Here is a 23003-nt window from a genome sequence, read left to right on the forward strand (position 1 = left end):
TACCTTCCTTCTGCCCAGCACATCTTATTTCCCCCCATCCAGGTTTCTCTTTGGCTTGCCACTGCTGTCTCCCAGGCAACCATCCGTCTTCACTTTGGCCAGTTTCCCTATTTAGACCTTCTCTCTGTCACTGCCGGAACAGTTGGGGCACAGAGTAGGTGTTTAGTAAATCTTTGCCGAACACATACAGGATGAAAATGCCATCCCAGTGTGCAGACTGGATTGTGTTTTTCTGACGGGAGTCCGTCAGTGTCTCATCTTGCTTTTTTTAAAAAGAAAATTTTTTTATTATTCATTTTAATGAATGTTTACAGAGATTTTGGATTTCCGTTCATTCATTGTTGCACTTTTCTCCCCGCCCACCCCCAGTTCGCTTTTCTCTTTGAAAAGTAAAAAAAAAAATCCTTCATTGTTATTTAGAATCAAGTCTAGACTCCCAGCTCTGTTTCAGAGCTTCTCCTGATCAGCCCTTTCTCCAGCATCACCTACTTTGGACGTGTTGCTAGAAGGGGCCAGTCCTTGGGGAAAGACATCTGGCCTGGACGGATAGAAGGTCAAGAGAAGAAGGCTCTGGATAAGATGGGTTGATCCAGTGACTGTGTTTATAAGATCAGGTGTGTCAGATATGGTGAGGCTGGCATGACAAAACAAGGTTCAGAGTCTTTCATAGGGTAACTGTGAGTCGTAGTTGACTTGATGGAACGTGTCAACAACAACATACTCTCTCAAGTGTGATGGCCCTTTCTGGGGACTGGCTTCACCTGATAACATGTCCAGAGTACGTAAAAGATCAAGTATAATCACTGTCACATCTGAAGAGTCCTCTCCCTGTACTTTCAAGATGGATTTGTCCTGATAATTCGTGATATATTTGTTCTCCTCCCCAAGACCAGCATTCAAGGGGGGAGCTCTGGTGGCCTAGTAGAAAGGAGCTGCAACTACAATCCCAGAGGCGCACGGTTCAAATCCACCAGATGCTCTGCCGGGGAAGGAGGGGCAATCTCCTCTGTACCAGTCAGATCTGATTTGACGGTGCACTCACATAAAAAAGAATAAAGTAAAAATAATAATAATAATAATAATAAAAAGACCAGCATTCAGAGGTATCAGCTCTTAGGTCTTCCTTATTCTGTGTCCAGCATTCACATGCAGATGAGCAACTGAAGATACCTTGCCTTGAGTCAGCTTCATCCAGCCCACAAAGTGACATCTTGGCTCTTTAACACTTTAAAGAGATCCTTTGCTCCAGGATTTTAGAGGCCAGAGAAGGGGGTATAGTCCCTAGGTAGTTGTGCTGTTAACACAAAGGCCTTGTCTCTCTGATGGTTCAAATCCACCAGTAACTCTAAGGGTAAAACATGACCCATCTCCTTCTATGTGATTTACAGCCTCAGAAACCATTGGAGCCTCTGCTGTGAGTCAGTTTAACACGGGCCATGAGTTTTGATTTGGCAAGAAAAGATGTGAGTTTAGAAATATCTTTGGGTAGAGAGAGATTCATTGTGTTGTTTGGGAGGGACTAGAGCTAAGAAGTTAACTGGGACCATACCATTTCGTTTTAACACAAGGGGGATTGATTGCAGATGGGAGAGGAAGCTAGTCCGACACGGTCAGGACTGGACCCTGGACCATGACACATTCTTCCTCCGTGGGACGGACTGTCCCCTCCTGTTCTTGAACAGAAATCTTCTGGCACGTGTGCAATAACCACTCCAAGAACACCAAGCTCTGATTTGGAGTGTTTGCTGATTCCAGTGGCTTAAATACAAAATCAAACCAGTTGCCATTGAACTGGCTTATGGCAGACTCATCTGTATGAAAGTTTAACTCTGTGCCATGGGCTTTATATTGGACGTGACCTTTTGGAATAAATTGTCAGGCATTTATTCCAGATCTTTCTACCAGCAGCTGAACATCTAATCTTTTGTGCTATCCCTGGACTCCTACATATAGTTGATTTCAGGCTACTGCTAGGATTATTAATTGTTATTATCATTGTTGTTGTTATAGTTGTTGTCGTTATGTGCCATTGAGTCACTTGCAATTCACAGTGACCCTATTTACAACAGCCCTAAACCCTGCTCTATCCCTTGCCAATCTCCCTGTCTCCAACACAGCTATACCCATTACCCCAGTGATGGAATCAATCCATCTCATCGAGGGTCTTACTCTCCTGCGCTGTCCCTTCCACCCTCCTAAGCATGACGTCCCTCTCCAAGGACTGATCCCACCTTGCAACATGTCCAAAGTTATGTCAGACAAAGTTTCAGAATCCTTGCCTCCAAGGAGCAGCCTGACTTCACCCTCTCCAGCACGAACATCTTTGTACCCCTCGCAGTCCATGATACATTCAATACTCTTCTCCAGCACCACAGCTCAAAGGCATCAATTCTCCTTCTATCATTCCTAGCCATTGTCCAGCTCTCTGATGCATAGCAAGTAATTGCAAAGACCATGGCCTGTATCAGGTGCACCTTAGTCCCCAGACTAACATCATTGCCCCTCAGTACTTTGGAGAGGTCACTGCCAGCAGCCTTTCCCAATGTAACCAAAATTTCTGAAAATTTACCAGTGACCTGGCTCTTGCACCCCACTGTAGAAGCCTTTTCTTACCCTAGTTTTTACATCTTTAAAATGGGAATGCTTTTACATGCTCCACTCTATCTCCAGTGGCATATTGAGGAGAGGGTGTTATATGGGCGAGTCATGGGGGCACTGGTACATTAGCAGCGCTATGCATGTGCATTGCTACTCAGTGACTCCCCTCCCCTTCACTGGCCACGTTTGTCTTCAGGCCAAGGATCTATGCTGCCAGTCTTCTCTCCAGAGGCCGCCTGGCCAGGCTTCTGCTCTGAGCAGTATATTTCCTTTTATCCTCCCAATCAGAGCTGCGCTCTCTGCAGCAGACTGACTCAATTAGCCTTTCATTCCAGAGTCCAATTGTGAGTCAATTCTGAGGTTGTTAAGCAAAATGAGTCTGGTAGCATTAGCCCCGCGCCGAAGGACAGTAATCCACGTTACGGTGTTGTTCAGTTAACAGTCAGCTGGAAAGACCACGGAGAGCAGGAAACACGGAGATGGAGGGTTTGACTGCCACCTCCAGGGATTGGACTGGGAGTTGGGGCGACCAGGTCGCAGAGTCGCTCAGTGGACAGCTTGCGCATAGATCTGGGCCCAGCTGCCTGAACCACACTTGGCCTTCGCAAAGTTAGCAGCCCAGTACCACTGGACCATTAACTTTCATGACCATAAAAATTCTTCTGAAATGAGTGCACAGCCCAAGCTGGATGTGGTCAGAGCCAGTCGAGTAAGCCTAAACCGTCTCTAGGGATTGCTGCTGAAAAAGAAATCCCGTAACCAGGCTGCAGAAAGCGGCCAGGTTTATGCCTTCCGTGCAGGCAATTCGAAGCAGAAAGCTCCAGACCTGGGGGCGGGGTGTGATCCAGGAACACCCGCGCATGCAAGGAGCTCCCTTGGAGGACGGGGCCAAAGCACTTAGCTTGGGCACACGGCCCTGGTGGGGAGGCTTTACCAAGGGCCCCTCTGAGGAGTGGCAGGTGCTGCCAGGAGGACCCGGACTCCAACAGCCCTTCACCATCAGTCGCAGGGACATGCTGCACTGCACCTGGCCCTGGAACAGGGGATTCTCAGATGGGAACAGATATGAGAGGCCTTATTTACACAGGGTAAGGAGATCAGCCACCACGCGAACACCATGCCACCTTGGCAGTGCCCTGTGGCTGGCTTCATTTCATAAGGCCCTTTATTGCCCCCTTCTTATTAAAAATGTTCTAAAGGAATGCAGCTTCGTCTCATCTCTTTTGGACATGTTGTTAAGAGAGGACATTCATCATGCCAGGAGAGGTGGAGGGTCGGCAAAGGAGAGGAACATCCTCAATGAAATGGATTGAATGCCAGCAGCAGTGGACTCAAAATACATACAAGATGATAAGGTTGCAGCTGGATAGGACAGAGCTCAGATCTCTTGTTCATACAGTTGCTGTGGGTCAGACTTGACTCAATGGCGCTTAACAACAGCAATGAACTTCTCACAAGACTCACACTCTACCCACCCGCCCTTATCGTAGCATCGAATGCACCACATCTGCACAGTCCTGGGGGGAATATGTAGAAACAGCCTTGGGCGTAGAAGCAGCCTTGGGCGTGTCGGCAACCAGCTCCCTGAGTTAAAGATGGAGGAGCTCTGGGACAGCCTTCCATCGTGTCCCCAAATTGCCAGATAATTTCCGTTCTCTTGGCATCCATTGTGCTCTTCAGATAGAAGCAGAGTGGTGTCTGCTGAGGTGACCTCAGAGGGGACCCAGCCTCATTCAGGATTTCTCCAACAATTTCAGAGCTTAAGCCAGCCAAGAGTCAGCTCCCTCCCACCCTCTTGTACTGCAGCATCCTTCCATTTCTAGATGGTGCGCACAGTCAAGGTGGCTGACTGCTGATAGAAAGATTGGTGGTTCAAGTCCACTCAGAGGCATCTCAACTGAAACACCTGGTAACCTCCTTCCAGAAGACCAGCCAAGAAACCCCATGGAGCCCAGCTTAACTCTGACATACTTGAAGTTGCCCGTAGTCAGAGTTGAGGCCAACAGAAGGAAATAGACTCAGAATCCAGACTCTCCCATTGGACTTCCTCGGCCTCTGGAGTTTCTCAGATTGCAGGCATTCCTCCTTTGATCAAAGACCCTCTAACTGTCACCTCCAATCATAGGCCTCTTGTACCTTGTCAAAGGCAGGTGTCACCCCTCTCAGCTGTATTTCCTGTCCCTCCTTCCTCTCCCTTCTGTTCTAGAAAGCCAAGTTTCCTCCCTGTCCTCAGGCCCCCACCCACCCTCTGGGACTGGTGGATGAGAGGAGACAACCAAGATAGATTCTTGTATTTCTAAAGACACAAGGAATTGTGGGAGCAGATGGGCTGTGGGATTCTATTTTGATGCCAGGGACACGTTTCTGTATAAAGTAAATATTTTCTTAGTGTGAGTCTCCGGTGGGTCTGTGGAGTAGCGTATTTCCGAAAGATGCAAATCAGTCTAGTCAGAAATAAATATTGAATGGAAACTTCAAAGCCTGGAGATTTCTCCAGTTACAGGCCCAGAAGACTTCTCTCAAATAAGCAGACGCACAGGTGGGCGGGGGGCCTGAGGGGCGCAGAGGATGCTTGTGGTTCATTAGGAGAGAAGGCTGATGTGTGTGGATAGACTGCATTTTCTCTGCATAGGTTGTGTGTGTGTCTAGAAAAAGGCAGTGGAACAAAGTAGTAAAGAAAAACTGCTCCTGTCCAGGGCTTTATGGCCTTTCACACACATTTCCCTCTTTTCTTCATCTTGCAGGTCTCGCCTTGCAGATTTTTTTACCAACTGCCAGCCAGAGTCAAGGTCTGTCAGCAGCTGTCTGAAGGAGAACTACGCTGACTGCCTCCTCGCCTACTCGGGGCTTATCGGTGAGATGCAGGAAGTGAGGCCGGGAGGGAATCTGGTTTACAAATGCCCACAGACTCCCCATTGTCGCTGGTGGGATGTCTGTAAAGCAGGGTTCTCCTAGCAGCACTGAGGCCTGGGTTTTGACGGGAGGCCCCTTGAGGGAAAGAAGACGATTATGGATGTGCACGACCGAGGCAGCAAGCAGGGTTATTAAGGAGCAGGCGGACGTCGAGCGTGCAGCTGTGTGAGGGGGTGCGCAGAACAGGAGTGGGTGAGAAGAGCGGTGAGGGAGACCAAAGCTGGCCAGACCAAGTTAATTGGATCAGGCAACTTTGCAGAAAAGGAACGTGGATGTCCTTTGGTCTGGGAAACTCAAAAAAGACTCTTTCCCAGAAATGGCTCTTTGGAAATGAAAATCCTCAATAGTGAGGTCTTCCTCTCTGTTCATATTCTTGCTAATTCAACTCTTGGTGTACAGGAAGCCATTTAGGCTATTTCTTTCCCTCTTTCTTTCCCTGAAAACAGACGTAGCAGAAACAACGCTGTCTTCTGAGACCTGAGGCTTTAGAAGAACAGGCTTCTGAGCACCAGGAGAGCACTGTAATTAGGCCAGGCACTGAGAACTGGAGGGGGGCCCAAACCAGGCGAACTGGAGGGGGGCCCAAACCAGGCTAACTTGTGCCCGCAGATGAACAGGCAGCGGGAGGAAGGCAGATGTCCCAGGTAGCAGGCTGCACAAGGCTCGCTCGCTAGGCTCCGTCACTGGTAGCATTTGAGAGGGACTGTGAGGTCAAGGCTGTGTAGGGAAATGGAAGTTGTCAGAAATGTGATGACTCCACCAGTGTGAGTGTGTCCCAACCAGGTGTCTGTGTCACTGTCACAGTAGTCACCAGGCAGGAAGCCTTTCCCACCAAGAATGGCAGGCACCGCTCACCCATTGTGAGTACAGTTCAGTCGCCTTGAGCACCTCCTGCCATCATTCTCATTATCTGTTTTCCAATTGTCCCAGTGTTTCCAGCACTGTTCCCAGAAGCTAAAAGGCCGAAACAACACAAGTGTCCATCAGTGGACACCCTGACGGATTGAGAAACAAAATGTGCTCCAGATATAGGGATTCAGCTGTAAGAGAAATGACCTTCTGAAGCAGGCCACCACTTGGTGAACTTGAAAACATGCTGAGTGGATTCAAACCAAAAATCCACTTTCAAGTCAATTCCCGGTCAGGAACGCTCTTCATTGGGTTCCCAGCATTGTAAATGTTCACATGAGGAACCTGCACATCTTGGTCCTAGAAGAGTGGCTCATGGATTAGAAGCAGTGACCTTTAATTTCAGCACCTAACAAACTACACTACCAGAACTCCTTTGAGTGACATATACCAAATACAAAAGGACAGATATTGTATGGCAGCACTTATAGCGAAAAGTTAGACTAAGTAAAGACGTTGTCCTCAGCTTTGAAACAAAACCAGAATGTGGGGGGGGGGGGGGGGGGAGGGATAGTACGGACTAAATTCCTTCTTACCAGAGTTTATTTATCAAAAGCCATTGGGAAAAAAGCCCCAGTAATACTGAATACAGGGATGCTACGAGTGGCACCTTTGTTTCTCCAGCTTAAGTGAAAAGATACCTGTGCTCTCTAAGCTCATGCCTTTCACTACTGATTTTCTATTTTCAGTATTTCCAGTGGAAGCATCTCCTTAAGTCAGTGCTTCAAATTTGCATCCGCTCTTGCCCTTTCTGAAATAAGTTATTCTATTAGGGATTACTTATCCAGTATGGAATTACAGATGTAAGAAAGAGTACTGTGTATTTTGTTATCATTGGGAAAAGAATTAGAACATCCTCACTGTAAAACATTTCCTCTTTAAAAAAGAAAAAAATAGAGAAAAGCAAAGGAGAGAATGTCAGGAATCTGCCCCCTACTCTTTAGTTTAGTCACTGACCACTTCTGTCAGTGCCCTTCCTGCAGGAGGTACAAGCTGCTCAGCTCCTCCATGAATTACCACCTCCTGCCAGACATCCTAGGAGGCTGTTCCCATGCTTGGCAAACTCCTCCATCCCTAAGAATTAGAAATCAGGGGAACACCTGATAGAAACAATGCATTACACAGACTTTCATTCCTGTCTTGGAATAAATCTCTCCCAAGCACTTGTTCCTGAGTCACTAGACCCATTGTTTCTTTCAGGACACAGCTTGTCCCTACTGCCTCCATCTGCCAGTGGTCCCCTGTAGCGCCAAGAATACAGGGAGTGCATCATGTATATCTTCATCATCCACGTTGTGCGTTCAGGGTGCCTGTTTTTGGAGGACTTCTTTTCTGTGGGCTGTAGTTCTCAGTTCAGGTTATCATAGGATATTTTTTTGTTCAGGTTGGTAGCAAATGTAAGACATCCTGCAGAGCCCCTGCCGTTGACCCAGAGGAGCTTATCTAAACGTTCTCTTTCTGTTTGTGGGCCAAATATATACTGTGAATCACTGATTACATGTTACCTCTACAAAATAAATAACAACAGAAGGCTTATTGACATCCAGGGGCATTTACTCATATTGAGCCACCCAGGAGGAGATGTTTGGATTTTATTAGTAATAAAAGCATTGTTACTCAAGCCAGTGTAGAACTAATTAGAACAATGAGCATTGAAGACTTGGGCAGGAAGGACCACCCAGTATTCTTTTGAGAACTCTTGGGTCTCTGCAGACAATATTCCAGGAGCCGTGGACTTAGGGAATTTCCATTGTTTGTTTCCAGTTCCTTCATAACTCGTAAGGCTTGATTGAAAGAGAGAGCTGAGAGAGTGGTGGGCAGGACCATCCTGGTGTTTTATATATATATGTGTGTATATATATACATATATATATATATTCAGGATGTGGGATAACGCAGAAGGAAAACATCCCAGCTTCCCTGAGTTACCCTGAGAAAGCCATTTGCTTCTGCAGGAAGTAGACTCAGTGCCTAAAAGGATTGTTAAGAAATGGAAACCCGGTTCTTATCTATTTATGAAGATTAATGGCATTTTCAAGAAAATGCAAGGGATTTGGCAACTCGTGCATTCTAAGTTAATTCTCGCCTACTTCATGTCATCTATCCCGCTCGTGCAGGGGGGAGAAAAATGCACTAAGTGCCGCTCATGGAGTTCTGTTGTAATTTTTAAAGTAAATGTGTAAATTATTTTATACGCTGAAGATAAATTGTCGGGAAAATGCACTGCTTAACATAATTTCCCACTCAGCAAACACAGTGTTTCTAATTATCCGTGGTGCATCCGGCGTCAGAGGAGCATTTGTGTCTTTCTAGGTTACAGAAAGTCCCCTGTCACCCCATGAGAGGAACCGCTTTGTGCTTACTCTTTCAGGCACTGTCATGACCCCCAACTACATTGACTCCAGCAGCCTCAGCGTGGCCCCATGGTGTGACTGCAGCAACAGTGGGAACGACTTTGAAGAGTGCCTGAAGTTTCTGAATTTCTTCAAGGATAATACATGTCTTAGTGAGTCTTTGTCTCGTTTCTTTTCAATACTTGCTCTTACTTTGGTAGTCCTCGTTGACCGTGTGAATATATGCCAATTCAACACTTGCTAAATGTCCAGTCCCCTTGATTACGTGCTTCCAGTTGTTCGAGCATTCTCACCTTTTCCAAACTCTTCTTCTCCCATTAACAGAACCTTAGTTCCCTCTTAAGTTTTCTATTTAACCTTTCACACTGATACTGTCAACTTGAGCTCACTTAGCAAAGAGTGCAGACCAACTACTGATGAGTCAGTTCTAACTCCTGGAGACCCTCCATCAGGTTCCTGAAGCCCTAAGTCTTTATGGGAGGAAATTGCCTCATATTTCTCCAGGGAATCAGCTGGTGTATTTGAACCACCCACTTTTTGGTTAGCTGTCCAACATGTAAAACACTACATCACTGGGACTTCTTTGATGTCATACAGAGAATTTTCAAAAGAGCAAAATGCTCAAGGTAGACATTCTACTAATTAAGCTAAACTCTTGCTTGATTCTAAGAGGACTTCAGGGTATCCTTTTGGTTTAAGGTTTAAGATTATCTCTGAGGAGTCATTTCGGAGGTTTCATACAACCTTAATGGAGCCAGAAAAATCTAGATTCCATGAGTGTTTGGAATTTGTTCTGCACTTTCTTCCTTTTGATCAGGATTCTTCTATAGAAATTTTGACCAAGATGTTCAGTAATAGTTGTTAATTCTGGCATGATCCAGTTCTGGACTCTTGGCAAAGTTCTCATGACAGTTGTTTCAGGAGTCACTTAGCCACCCATTCCATTTCCTCTTATTATTCTAGACTTTTCTTCTTCGTCCTTTCTTTCCTTATTGTTGTTGTGTACCACTGAATAGGAATGACCCATGTGACCCTCAAGAGAGGCTTTTCAGGAGAATACCCATCCTTCTTTCTCTCTTAATGCCTTCGTAGGTTTTCTTCTATTATTTTTTTAATCACTCACTCAGTTATTGCTGTTGAGTCGGAAACAACTGATAGCTGATCCTTCATTGTATTTCTAAAACTAAATTGCACGGAAGATTTCCCGTATTTCTCCTGCTTTTAAAAAATATCTTTTTCTTCAGATGTAAGTTGAAATGGCTTGTTTCTTGTGGCATTGACTCTGTTGGTGTCTTTATATCCATCTTCTGCCAGAGCACAAATGAGGATGCCAGCCCCTTTTTTGGCCACACTGGTTAACGCACCAGGGAATAGTGCAAGTGTTAAGCTGGGTGCTGCCAAGATTGGAGAGAACAGGAGATGCAGATGACTGAGGGCACATGAGGTGGGAAAGAACTTCTACCCACGGATAAAATTGTACCCTTGGCAGCCAGAGGAGCATCTGTTCCAGAGGTTCTTAAAACCTGGGAGGAATATGCAATGTGAGAAGCTCAGGCAAATTAGATGGGGCTAGGCCTCCAAGGACGCTGAGAAAAATGAGGATGTTAACATCAATAGCCCTTGGATGTTCAGGGCTGCCTCGTTTAGCAGCGATTCTGGAGGGGGATAAACCAGTAGGCTCAGAGTGCTGAGCATCTTGGGAGATGTGATGAGCAAACACTGAAGGGCTTGGAAGCGGCATTTATTATGATTGCAGAGTTAGGCAATTTGGAAGCATCTTTCCCAAAGGGGCCAAGATTGAGGGAAATATATGGCCCTTGTCAGATCTCCCTCATAGGCATCAGGATGGTATGTTCTAGGTGACAAACCAGCTGAGCTGTTTCTGTGTCTGCACTCACACTCTGTCCCCATTATTATTGGGTAACTTCTTTGCGCTCAAACTCACTCCATAGGGATATTTACATCGCTCACGTCCTGGGATCTTCACAGGAATCCCAGGATATGTCAGTAGGCCCTCCCTCACTCTGCAACTGAGTGAACGGCTCACTTGGGGTTCCCAAAGAGCGTACATGCCAGAGGTAGACCCCGAAGCCTGAGTCCTGCTCTTGCCGCAGGCCGCTGTTCCATGTCTGACACTGAAGGGCACGTGGAGCAAGAGCATACAGCTGAGCATCGGACCAGCGAGGAGTCCTAGTGGGAGGGGGAAGACTCAGTTTCTCACGTTAGAGACTCAGCCTCCTCTTTGAAAGCATGTCCCCTGAGATTGTTCGTCCACAGTGCTCTTCTGTAACACGGTTCATTTTTAAAGAATTCATTAACAAGCTACCAAAGCATTTAATTGTTCCAAGTCTTCTTCAGCATGTCCTTTGTTGCAAAGAATCTAAGGCATTTGCTCACTAGGTGCTTCAAGGAATGTGACTATAACCCATTGTTTTTGCCATCTTAAAATAAAATAAGCTATGGTCTGTGGAGGAACCTCTTGTGGCCTAGTGGGTAAGGAGCTGAGCTGCCAACCCAAGCATTTGCACTTCAAATCCATCCACCACTCTGCAGAAGAAAGGTGAGCCGTCTCCTCCCATGTGATTTATAGCCTCTGAAAACCAGCTATGAAGTGGTACCAACCTGACGGACACAGCAACAATTGTATATTTAACTGTGAAGGTCAAATCTACAAAACTAGTCTCAAGTATGAAGGCATTCACCAGGACGTTGGGGTATTCTGAGACATTATACCTTAAACCTCTTGTTTGCTCTTGATTTAAATACAGGCAGTCTGGGTATCAGTGAGATCCACTTTTACTGTATCTTAAAGAATTGGCAGGTAGAGCAGACCCAGTGCATAGGGTTCTTAATATTAAACCTGACTTTGTGAGCTCTGGTAGCGAAGGCTGTATAGAGTTCCACCACTCACTCAAAGGCCATGACTCCCTTCCACTCTGGACCCACCAGCAGCTCCTCAGGAGAAAAATGTGCAATCTCTCTCTGTGCCGTTTACATCCGGAGAAGCCCGGCAGAGGGTTGGCTGTGAGTCGGTTTCCTTTTGACAGCAATGAGATGAGTTAGTGCAGCTGATAGCTAGAAGCCTTTTCAGTTATTGAAAAGCTGCGTACACAGCAAGTAAAGGGATTGTGATGAAGGATATGGTATATTATTGTTGTTGTAATGTGCTGTCAAGTCAGCTCCGATGCATAGTAACCCTACGTACAACAGCTCTGAACCCTTCAATTGGTTCAAAGTGAGGACACGTTTACATAATGTCAAAGGGAAAATTGGAGTGGTCCCTAAAGCTGATATTCATAATCTGAAGACTGCCCGTGAATATAAATATAGGCAAATTATTATTAGCATTGGTGGAAACTCTCAGAGATTTCCTGTTGTGTCTGCTTTGCAACTTTGGGAGATCATTTCTTCACCTGTTCATTCATTCATTCAAGTATCAGTAGACCTCTAGTAGGTCCTACTAATTGTGCTCCAACCCAAAGGTGGGTGGTTTGAATCCACTGGTGCCTCAGTGGGGGGAAATGAGCAGTCTCCTTCAGTGTGATTTACAGCCTCTGAAAAACTGAAAAAAACAAACAAACCAAAAAACAACAACAACAACAAAAAACCACAGAGAAGACCAGAATATGCATAAAATAAAAACCTGTCAGAGAGGGAAAATTCAAATGTTATCAACTAGTAGAGATGATAGGAAGCTCTTGTTGTGTTTGTTGTGTACCATCGAGTTGGAGCTGACATAGCTGACCCTCCAGCAGGTTTTCAGAGGCAGTTGAATTGCCCTAGAGGAGATGTCCCTTCTTTCTCACATGGAGCCGCTGGAGGATTTGAGCCATGTGCCTTCAGAATTGCAGTGCAGTTCTCTACCACTCTGCCACAGCTTAGTAGTAAGGAATTGTGCTACCAGCCCAAAGGTACGTGGTTTGAATCCACCAGAAGAACAAAGTTAAGCAGTCTCCTCCTGTGTGATTTACTGTCTCTGAGAACCCACAAGGGGATCAGCTATGAGTCGTTTCTGGCTCAACTACTCAACAACAACAATGATAAAGAAGATAGAGAAGTAGTGAGATTGGACCTCGCAGAGACCCCCAGCCTGGGAGCCCTGGGAAAAGCAGGCAGCCCTGTCAAGTTTTGATGCTCCGGGTTTAACTGAGGGCGTAGGAGTTTATATACCACCCCTCCTCTTCACAAACACTGGCAGAATACCAGTCTTATTGGAGATAAACCATTGACAATTGAGGTCAATGTGAGAAAAGATGAAACTCAGGCAGGCTGGCTGGTGAATCTCTCCCTCACAGAGAAAGTTGTTCCTGCTTAATAACGTTTCGGTGAAGGGGAGAGTAGTCTGGTATCTTATTGCTAATGACTTTTCAATAAAACTAAATGCATTTGGTTGGCAGCAGGGGCCGAAGCCAGCTAGACTTTTTCACAGTCACGCCATTTATCCCCTCATTAGAAGGGGCACAGCTTACCAAGACACAGGGCGATAAATTCAGCCTCTCAGAAAAGGCCCCAAGGTCGGAGAAATTGAAATTTTTAGACTCCAACCCGAATGCAGTAATTCGATTTTCACTCCCTTCAGATAAAGCCAGACTCTCCCAGATTCCCCGATCATCAACAGGAACTCAACCAATTGTTTTTACTTTGGGTTATTGGGAAAGAAACAGTGAGTTGGGTTGGTTTTTTTGTTTGTTTGTTTGTTTTTGTTGTTTTTTAAAGTCAAGTGCATGTTGCATCAAAAGGGAGGCAGGGGAATGAATTGGAGGCGGAAGTGAGATGTCAGCTGCAGCCGTCAGGTCTGTTCAAGCATCACCTTCATCAGGAGGCCTCCCCTGACCACTTGATCTAAATTCTTCTCCTTACTCGCCTTGCTCTCCCTCTCTCCACTTCTGCTTTCCCAACGCACTTATCTCCACCAGATGCATTGCTTAAGGAAACCTGGTGGCTCATTGGTTATGCGTTTAGTTGCTAATGGAAAGATTGGTGTTCGAATCAATCCAGCAACTCCATGGGAATGAGGATCTGGCTGGCTTCTCCCATAAAAAATGGTTGATTTAACCATGAACCCCTGCAGTTGAGTTGCACCTGGTCGTGGCAACCCTCCATTAGCTTTCTGAGGCTGTAAATCTGCAAGGTAGCAGACTGCCTGTCTTTATTCTCTGGAGTGACTGGGGGAATCAGATGCCACCCATTGGGTTAGCAACCTGGCACGCTATGCACTACTCCACCAGGGTTCTTATTCACAAAGACTCCAGCTTAAAACCTTATGTGGCAGCTCTGTTCATTCACATGGAGTCGTTATGAGTCAGAATTCCCTGGAGGGCGCCTAAGAACAACCATGCATTGTCTGCTTGAGCCAGCCAAACTAGGCACTCGAAGAGAGGCTTTCAGCCTTTTGTAATTGCAGTGGTCATTCAGCGCATAAAGCAGTGGCTGTTGGTGTGTGTGCTTTGAAGCCGGAACCCTCCATGTAGCTTACCCCCCACTGGGTTTTCAGAGGCTGTAAATCAACTGAAGGAGACTGCTCATTTCCCCCCACTGAGGCACCAGTGGATTGAAACCACCCACCTTTGGGTTGGAGCACAATTAGTAGGACCTACTAGATGTCTACTGATACTTGAATGAATGAATGAACAGGTGAAGAAATGATCTCCCAAAGCTGCAAAGCAGACACAACAGGAAATCTCAGAGAGTTTCCACCAATGCTAATCGACTCTTAAATCTACATGTCATAACAAGGAAAAAGGGTGATTTGGGGTTTTTCCCCCTGGTTTTTTAGTTCAGGGTTCACTTAAGGAAGCTTGTCTTTGCTCCCGCTGTCTGCATCCCATCCACCCATTAAGCCATGTAACATGGCTAGGGGCATAAAAAGCATTTCTATTAATTGGAGCTGTTCTTACAGCCTTAGAAAAAAACACAGAGAAAAGATTTCTTTTTCTTAAAAAAAAAAACCTAAGCTTCCAATTTGCTAGAATTTAAGGGATAACAATTTTAGAACAAAATGTCACTTCTAAGAGGAAGATTTGGCTTAAATTATTCTGTTTTTGTATATCGAAAAATGCCAGCTCAGAGTCATACATTAACAATTTGCACATTCAGGTCCCAAACGGAGGAGCTTGATTTCTTATACAATGAATACAAAATAAAAAAAAAAAAAAATCCTAAATCCAGGCCAAATCCCTGGAGACCTGATTAAAAACTGTTTTTTATTCATTGGGGGAAGGGAACAACACACAACCAATTTACTCTTAACCACAAAAACAATCTAATCCCATGAAATTGTAATAAGCTTTTAAAGTTTTACATTTTTTAAACTTTTCATGTTTGCAGGCCTGCTCCTACCTAATTATGCAGATTTTTTGTTTGGAAGTCTTGGAGCTAAAATAAGCAAAAAAAAAAAAAAAATCTTGCTCAAACCTGTACCAGATATTGATGAGATTTGGGGTCAATCCTTTTAAAACAAATAGTGACATTCATGCTTTGAGCAATGCTGCACACATTGCTGTTTGAGTTGATTCCACCTCGTGGTCACCCTACAGCATAGAATGGAGCTACATCATACAGTTTCTAAGGCTTTAAACATTAGGGAAGAGACTGCCACAGCTGTCTCCCATGGAGGAGCTGATGAGTTTGAACCACCGACCTAACCAGTTAACAGCCAGGGCCTTAACCATTAAGCCACCGGGGCTCCTCGACAGAAACTCACTCCCTTTAAGTCAATTCCAACTCGTAGCAACTCTGTAGAACTGAGCAGACCAGTCCTATGTGGTTTCCAAGGCTGTAAATTTTCACAGACTCCGAATGCCTTATTCTCTCCTACGCATCACTTGGTGGGTTCAAACCATCAACCTCTTAGTTGGCAGCTGAATGCTTTTAATCTATGCCACCTGGGCCCCTTCGGCATACAGTAGGTGCCATATTATAGCAGTTAATATTTTTGGCTGTTTTTTCTCTCTGCCTGCAAAATTAGAGGGTAATGGCTACGGAATCATCTCAGCCTCATAATTAGAGATGTTGTACTTTAAAAGAAAACAGTAATTAGTTTGCTTTTAATATAGTTTTGACAGAACGCAAGGATATTCTCGGAAGATGGGCTAATGATCAAGATCCCATGGAACAGGGCTGAGGCTGAGCTTCAAAGCGCTTCCCTGATGAGGATTTCAGGGGTTCGTTCTATTCCTGGTACATAAATACAACGCAAGAGATACCGACTGCATTTGAATCAGAGCCGAGTCCCCAGCTCAGTGGTTAACAAATGAATGGATTTTGAGCATCTGACCCAATGGCTGGTTCTTGGCAAGTGGAGGATGGCAGAGTGGGTGGATGCGTGGATGGGCTTTGTTCAGAGAAGTCCGGCGCTGTAATCAGAATTTCTAGTGTGCCTCTCTGGCTGTGTATACCCGGTCTGTTCCATTTGCTACTTGACTTTGAAATTGGATCTCCTCCTGTTTTACTGCAGAAAATGCAATCCAAGCCTTTGGCAACGGCTCCGATGTGACTGTGTGGCAGCCAGCCCTCCCAGTGCAGACCACCACTGCCACCACCACCACGGCCTTCCGGGTCAAGAACAAGCTTCTGGGGCCCGCGGGGTCAGAGAATGAAATCCCCACTCACATGCTACCACCATGTGCAAATTTACAGGTGAGCTCTGGGCCCATGCTCCGTGTGGAGCAGCCTTCGAGGGGGACCCGGGCACCCAGTCGATCTCCTTTTACAGTGAGAGCGTAAGCATTGCTCAGATTCGAGTGTGAAAGTGCATTTTGAACGTGAACATGGGAATCTAAAGGTCTAGACGGTGGGGGAAAAGGTGGAAGAATTTGGAACTGATTCTAGCATTTTGAAGCAGTTGTTTTGGTTAAGTCACACGTCCCTTCTGGCCTTGGTTTCTTCATCTGTCACATTGTGGGGCTGTTAGATGAGTCCTTATGATCCGTGGATGAATGGAAGGGTTGGGTTAGCTGTTCCTTTATTCCATTTGTTCTCTGTTTCCAACAAAGGAGAGACATGAAAAGGAAGAAGCTCACGGGTTGGTCATTGTTGATAGCACTGTCACTTAAACATATTGAAGAAGCATATGTGACTATGTCTAAAGGTAGACGAGTCCCTGGTGATGAAAAATATGCTCAACATCAAGCACCTAGAACAGTCACCCCCTTTAATGTTAATATCTTCAATAAATATTTGTTGAATTAAAAAAAATTATGCTCAACCAGAAGTCCACCCAGAGACACCTGGGAAGAAAGCCTGGTGATCGATTTCTAAAGAATTGCCTGCTGAAAATCCTGTGGAACCCAGGCCTGCCCTCACACACATGGGGTCACAGTGCGTTGCCGTTGACGCAGCAGCCAGTCTTTGAAAGGTAAACCGAGTCAGCATTACTAGGGGAGTATCCGTCCAACTGGGGAGTCCTGCGTGGATTCGTTCATCGGGAAGGAGAAGCCTGGGCATTTGAGTCCACCCACAGCACAGTGAGGAGCCTGCAGATCCCTCCTCACGCATCGTGTCCCAGGGAGGATGACCTGGAGACTTCTTTGAGCTTCCGTCAATTCTCTCAGGGCCCAGCAGCACCGCAGTGGTGACTTCCTGGCTTCAGTCAAAGCTGAGTGCTCACCTTTTGGGTAATTTTTCTCCCCCCACTGTAATGAGTTTTCAGCTGTTTGGCAAGACATTCTGTGTTTGTATAATCACAAAGGCGTTCCCACACACTTTACATCTTTGGAAGTTACCCTCCTGACAGCGTTGAGACAGGAGCCATTATTACAGAATTGTCAGGCTTGTGCTTCCATTTGTGGAAAGGAGCAGGGGGCGGGACTCAGAGAGGTACTGGGTTTGCTTGAGGCTGCAGGCTGGGTGAGCTGCCGAGCTGGGCTGGGGATCCCAGAGCATGTTTCTGCTGTGATAGGGAAGCGGACGTCTGTGTGGGCCCAGTGCTAGCTGTGCTGTCTCTTTGCGCTGTGTCTGAGCGCACCCTCCCTCCTTTCCTCTCTTCTACCCTCCCTTCCTCATGGACCAGCCTCACAAGGTTGCTCTCCAGATTTTGCCAGATGCCATCTTGACCAACAACTCACTTAATCCCCGAGAAAAGTGTGGCGGCAGTTTCTCCTCTTCTTTAGATGAGCTTGGTATCTTCTCATCCTCAACATCTTCTGCCTTCTTCTTAGATAGCCTATGTGCCATCTTTCTGAGCTGTGTTCATCCTTTGTACTGGAGAGTCTCCAACCCTGGCTTCATCACATAGCTGCACACACATATGTACACACAGGGGCACGCACGCATGTACAGACACACAGACACTCACACCCACATGAAGGAGAAGTCAGGTAGAAAACCAACCGACCCTGAGGACAACCGGATAGTCTTCATAGCTCAGTAGCACTTCCTACATCCTGCGTCATGTCCACAGCACTGCACAGAGCACCCTGGAACTGGTCAAAGGCTAAGGGAAGTCTGTGGCCTCCAGCTGCCCTATCTAACTGCAGACCTCCAAGGTCAGAGAAGGCTGTGACTTGGGCAAAGGCTCCCAGCCAATTAGAGGATCTTGGGTCACCATGGCACCCACAGTGTCTCTGGTCACTTTCAGTACCTTGCTTCCTGTCCAGTGGGCCTTCTTTTCCCTTCGGATCCACTCGTGTTCTAGGGCCGGTAAAGACGAGTGCTGGCTGAGGGACAGGAGCCTGTAAGGTGACAATGGTGTCTTGGTGGCAGTTAGTGGGGGTGTTTTGTTGGTTCCTATAGAGCTGATGGCATAATGGTAAAAAGCTTCACTTGCAATCCCAAAGGCACGCAGTTCGAATCCACCAGCTGTTCTGCGGGAGAAGGATGGGCAATCTCCTCCTGTTTGATTTACTGCCTCTGAAAACCCTCTGGAGGGTCAGCGGTGGGTCAGTTCCAACTCAAGGACACACAACAACGGGTCAATAAAGGGAGCATTGCTGGGCATGACCAGCCTCTCTGCGTGTGCTTCAGCACCCAGTGTCCAGCTGCAGAGAGGACATTCGGTCAGCTTCCCTGGCCCCTCTGTGCTTTAGAAACTTGGTAGAGTTGGGCTTTCAGAACTAAATTCTGTCCTCTGTGAATTTAAATAGAGCGGGCGAGTTGTGGCTTGCTTGCATTTTGGGGAGGTCACACGTCGTTAAGAGGTGACACAGGAGGCATGGCCGTCAGTGCAAACACCACGGAATTGGTTTTCTTCCACGAACAGCCGAGAAGTCCTCCGGCCAGTGCGGGCACGTCCCCTTGGCCAGATCGCAGGGCCCAACTCTGGCTCCCTGTGGGGCAGCGCGTGGGGCTTGGCCACACAGGTCACCGATAACTTTCCTGCCATCTGGGTACCATGGAGTTGCCTGGGCAACGTCCGGGAACACATGAGCTCTGTTCCCCAGAAACGGCATCTTCTCTTTCCCTATGCTAACGAGGGACTCTCCTTCGTAAGCAGAGGGACAAAAGACAGACTCAGCGTGGTGTTTATCTGAGCGCTGCCTTTGCACTTGTGGACAGAGTGAAAAGTGTAGGGGGCTGTCTCGGGAAACAAGGCAGCAGCGTCCTGTCTAACACACACCCCATCCATGAACTGGGGAGCTAAGCAGCACTCTGCGCCCAGGGAACTCCTAGAACAAACATGCTTTTACCTCTAAGATGACCAGCATCTTGAGTGGCTTTTGCATAACTAAGGTTGGTTTGAGACCCTGGACTTGTAACCAGGCCCAAGTGACACCCTAGCTCCAGCCTTACTCGCTTTGTGACCTGGGTAGGTGTGCTAACTTCTCCAGGTCTCTCTTTCCTCCTCTATCAAGTTCCAGCATGGTCTAACTACTGAAGTCGAGAGCGTTAAATGGGTGAGCCCGTCATGTGTTTGACAGACTGCATGCTACCACGTGCCCCTTTAAGAACACCATCTGCCCTTCCTCTCACCAAGGTGCTTGTCCACTTGGTTTCTGCATAGGAGATGGGTGTGGCGATGGGCCTTACTTAGAAGTGGCATGTTGAGGGGATGGACTGAGGGACGTCTGTGTGAGTTAGTGTTCACTGGCGTGTAGTTCATTAGAGTTTTCAAGACAATGTTTCACTCCTCACAGTGGCCTCGTGAGTCAGATAGGGAGGGCAGCCTTCCCTTTTCCATATGAGGCAACCGAAGCAGGGAGAGTCTGACTGCAGAAGCTCCTCACACCGTAAATTTCCAGTGAGACCCTGTATCCAAGTTCAGTGTGCTTTTGCATTGTCCCAGGATCCTTGAATAAACTGGTCATCTTCTCCGAGATCGAGATGGGCAGAAGGAAATAATCAAAAAGAAAAGGAGACACTTTGTGTGGAGAAGGGTAAATATCCTAGTTCTTCCTGAGGGTCAGTGCTCTAGGTTCCTTCATGTTTCGGTTCCAAGAATCCAGGAATAAGGAAGGGAAGGCCTGGAATTTTGACACTAGAACTTTTTGAAAACTGGTGATCTTCACAAGAGCAAATCAAACCCGCAGCCTCCTGTTCTGTTCCAACTCGTAAGAGGCCCTCTGTCAGGTTTCCAGGATTATGACTCTTGACTGAAGGTGCCTTTCCATTTCTCTCTTATGGAGCAGCTGGTGGATTTGAGCTGCCAAACTTTTGGTTAGCAGTATGATATATGACATATTCTGCCACCATGGCAATATTTTTAGAATGACCTGTATTACGAATGGTTGGAGGAATAATTGGAGGTCAGAGGACAGGGAGGGGGCTTGAAGGAATGATGAGTGGAGGCCTTTCTGAGAGAACGTGGTTCTCACACTGATTTAGGACTCTTATCCCTGCATCAAATCCACAAGAGAGTCATTCTCCCCATTTGTCCTTGCCTTGTCTGCCTGGCTGTCTCCAGATGAATTACCATTTGCCGGGGGTCCTAGAAATATCTTAGAAATGGCGTTTGTGCCAGCCGCGTGTGTCATTACTCAGAATAGAACTGACTTAAACCAGCTTGGGATCCATTGGTAACAGATTTGGAGAAAGTCAACTCGGCGCTGGCAGCTCGAAAGTTCACTTCCCTTGAGAGGCGCCCTCTTGTAATATTTTAAAATGTACAATAATCTGAGAAAACACTTGGGGACTTGCCTTTCTCTCTTAACATTTGAGAGAGATTTCCCTTTTGGAAAGGAAGAAATAAGAATAAACACTTTCAGGAGTCAGCTAGGAAGGGTAATTATCAACAAACCCAACGCGATTAGGTCTGGGGGAAAGAGTGGATGTGGGTGTGGTGTACACGGAGTCATCTGCAGTTCCTATGAATGGGTTCTGCTTTAAAAAAGGAAAGTTGATTGATTAGTATAAAATGTCATAGAAATGTCTAAGTGCTAACCCCCTGAGGTGACAAAACACAGGGTTTTGGAAAAGCTGCCAAGCTGCAACGTCAGGATTAATTGGCGATCATATTAGTAACAGGCACGATGCAGGCTGTGCTATTGTTGGTCTGTTCCTTTGACTTGAACAGAATGGCCACGTGAAAAACAAAGAAACCTTAATTCACTTCGTCTCTAGTGCACTTGAGTGGTCTGGAAAAAACTCTGAGTATTTAAACAAAATGAACTGTACTCGTCGTTTATGTAAAATAAATATCTCAGTGAGGTGTAAGTTAGCATTTGGAAAAGTATCACTGCCCACTGCTCACTTCTGTGGGCTCCGAGGGAAGGCTTCTCGGTGCGGAATCAAACCGAGTGACTGGCTGTTATTTTTGTTGTGTTCGTGCTCAGTCTCACAACAACCCTGTAGACAGAGAAGAACTGCCCCATAGTGTCTCCCGGGCAGTAATCTTTACAGGACCAGATCTGTCCGCCAGCTCTTATCTCCCAAGGAGCTGCTGGTGGCTTTGAACCAACAGCCTTTCTGCTGGCAGCCTAAGTACTTAGCGACTGTCCCACCAGGACTTACTGTAATGGAGTCATATTAATGGAGAAATACAGCCTTGAGACCTGTGTTCAGGACTCGTGAGACAGTTTCATGCACCCTTCTCTTCTTCATCCTCTCAAAGAGAAGGCCGTTGATAGGGACAAGACTGAGGAATCCGAAGCTCAAACACAGAATCAGAAGCCAGCGGCATAGCCGTGGGCAGTTGATTGGCCAGTGCAAACTTCATCTAAAAGCATCCAAGTTCATTTCTTGTATAAGTAAAACATACGGCGTTGTAGGTCTGAGGTAAAAGGTCCCCTAACTGGACCTTTAAGACACCATTCTGAGGGGAGCTCTGGTGGCCTAGTGGCAAGGAGCTGCAACTACAATCCCAGAGGCGCACGGTTCGAATCCACCAGATGCTCTGCCGGGGAAGGAGGGACAATCTCCTCCTGTACCAGTCAGATCTGAATTGACGGTACACGCACACAAAAATAATAAAATAAAAATAATTAAAAAAAAGACACCATTCTGGAAAAGAACTAACAAAGCAGTCTGCCCAGTCACATATGGACATGGGATGGGCATGGTGGTGCAGCAGTTAAGTGTTTGGTTCTAGAGGAGAAAGATTTGGTGATCTGTTCCCAAGAGAACACATCCCAGAAACCCCCAGAGGACAATCCTACTCTGTGACGTATAGTCTTTAGGATTAAGGCCAACCCGAGGGCACCTAGCAACAATGAGACCCACGTGTGCAGCCTTTGTTACGAATGCTTAGTTCTTGGCCTAGTGGCAAGAAGCTGCACTGCGATCCCAGAGGTGGTGTGTGGTTCGAATCCACCAGATGCTCTGCTGGAGAAGGAGGGACATTCTCCTCCTGTACCAGTCAGATCTGATTTGACGGTACATGCGAAAAATAATAATAGAATAAAAAATAAAATCTTTTTTTTAAAAAAGGGTGCTTAGTTCTAAAGTCCCCATTACTCAGGCCAGCAGCATCATCTCCTTGGAGACCACAGCAACCCTAAGGGTCCACCAGGTTTGGGGATGACAGTGGAGACACTACTGGTCCCTCTTCAGGCTTTTGGGGCAGAGATTTGGGGTGACATCTTGCTTTGGGTAGGGAGCTTGCATCATTCACTGGATTTCATTCTCCATCCACACCTTCTAGTCTCCTGTGAAGCCTCAATACAGTTCCTTCCCCTCCCAGAGTACAGCTTTGGGCTTGTAGAGGAGGGCTTGGGTGGGTACTGAAGATGGAGCACAGTGAACTAAATTGATAGAAGGGGGGGATGACAGACCAGACTCGGCCACTTAACACTCTCCTGTAATCCTTGTAACTTCTGCATGTTCTGCCTTGGGATATGCAATGAATTGACGTCTAAA

General features: G+C 46.5%; 1 protein-coding gene across 2 annotated transcripts in view; it reads left to right on the forward strand.

The window, feature by feature from the left end:
* Positions 1 to 23003, forward strand: part of GFRA1 (GDNF family receptor alpha 1) — a 264339-nt gene that overhangs the window by 215685 nt on the left and 25651 nt on the right. For both annotated transcript variants that reach the window (XM_006879914.1, XM_006879913.1), the window contains 3 exons: positions 5343 to 5452; positions 8792 to 8926; positions 16231 to 16412. In XM_006879914.1, coding sequence (XP_006879976.1) covers positions 5343 to 5452; positions 8792 to 8926; positions 16231 to 16412 — 427 coding nt within the window. The remainder of the gene's footprint in view (positions 1 to 5342; positions 5453 to 8791; positions 8927 to 16230; positions 16413 to 23003) is intronic.

Source organism: Elephantulus edwardii, unplaced genomic scaffold (genome assembly GCF_000299155.1).
Source record: "Elephantulus edwardii isolate Elephantulus edwardi_28Jun2011 unplaced genomic scaffold, EleEdw1.0 scaffold00006, whole genome shotgun sequence".
NCBI lineage: Eukaryota > Metazoa > Chordata > Mammalia > Macroscelidea > Macroscelididae > Elephantulus > Elephantulus edwardii.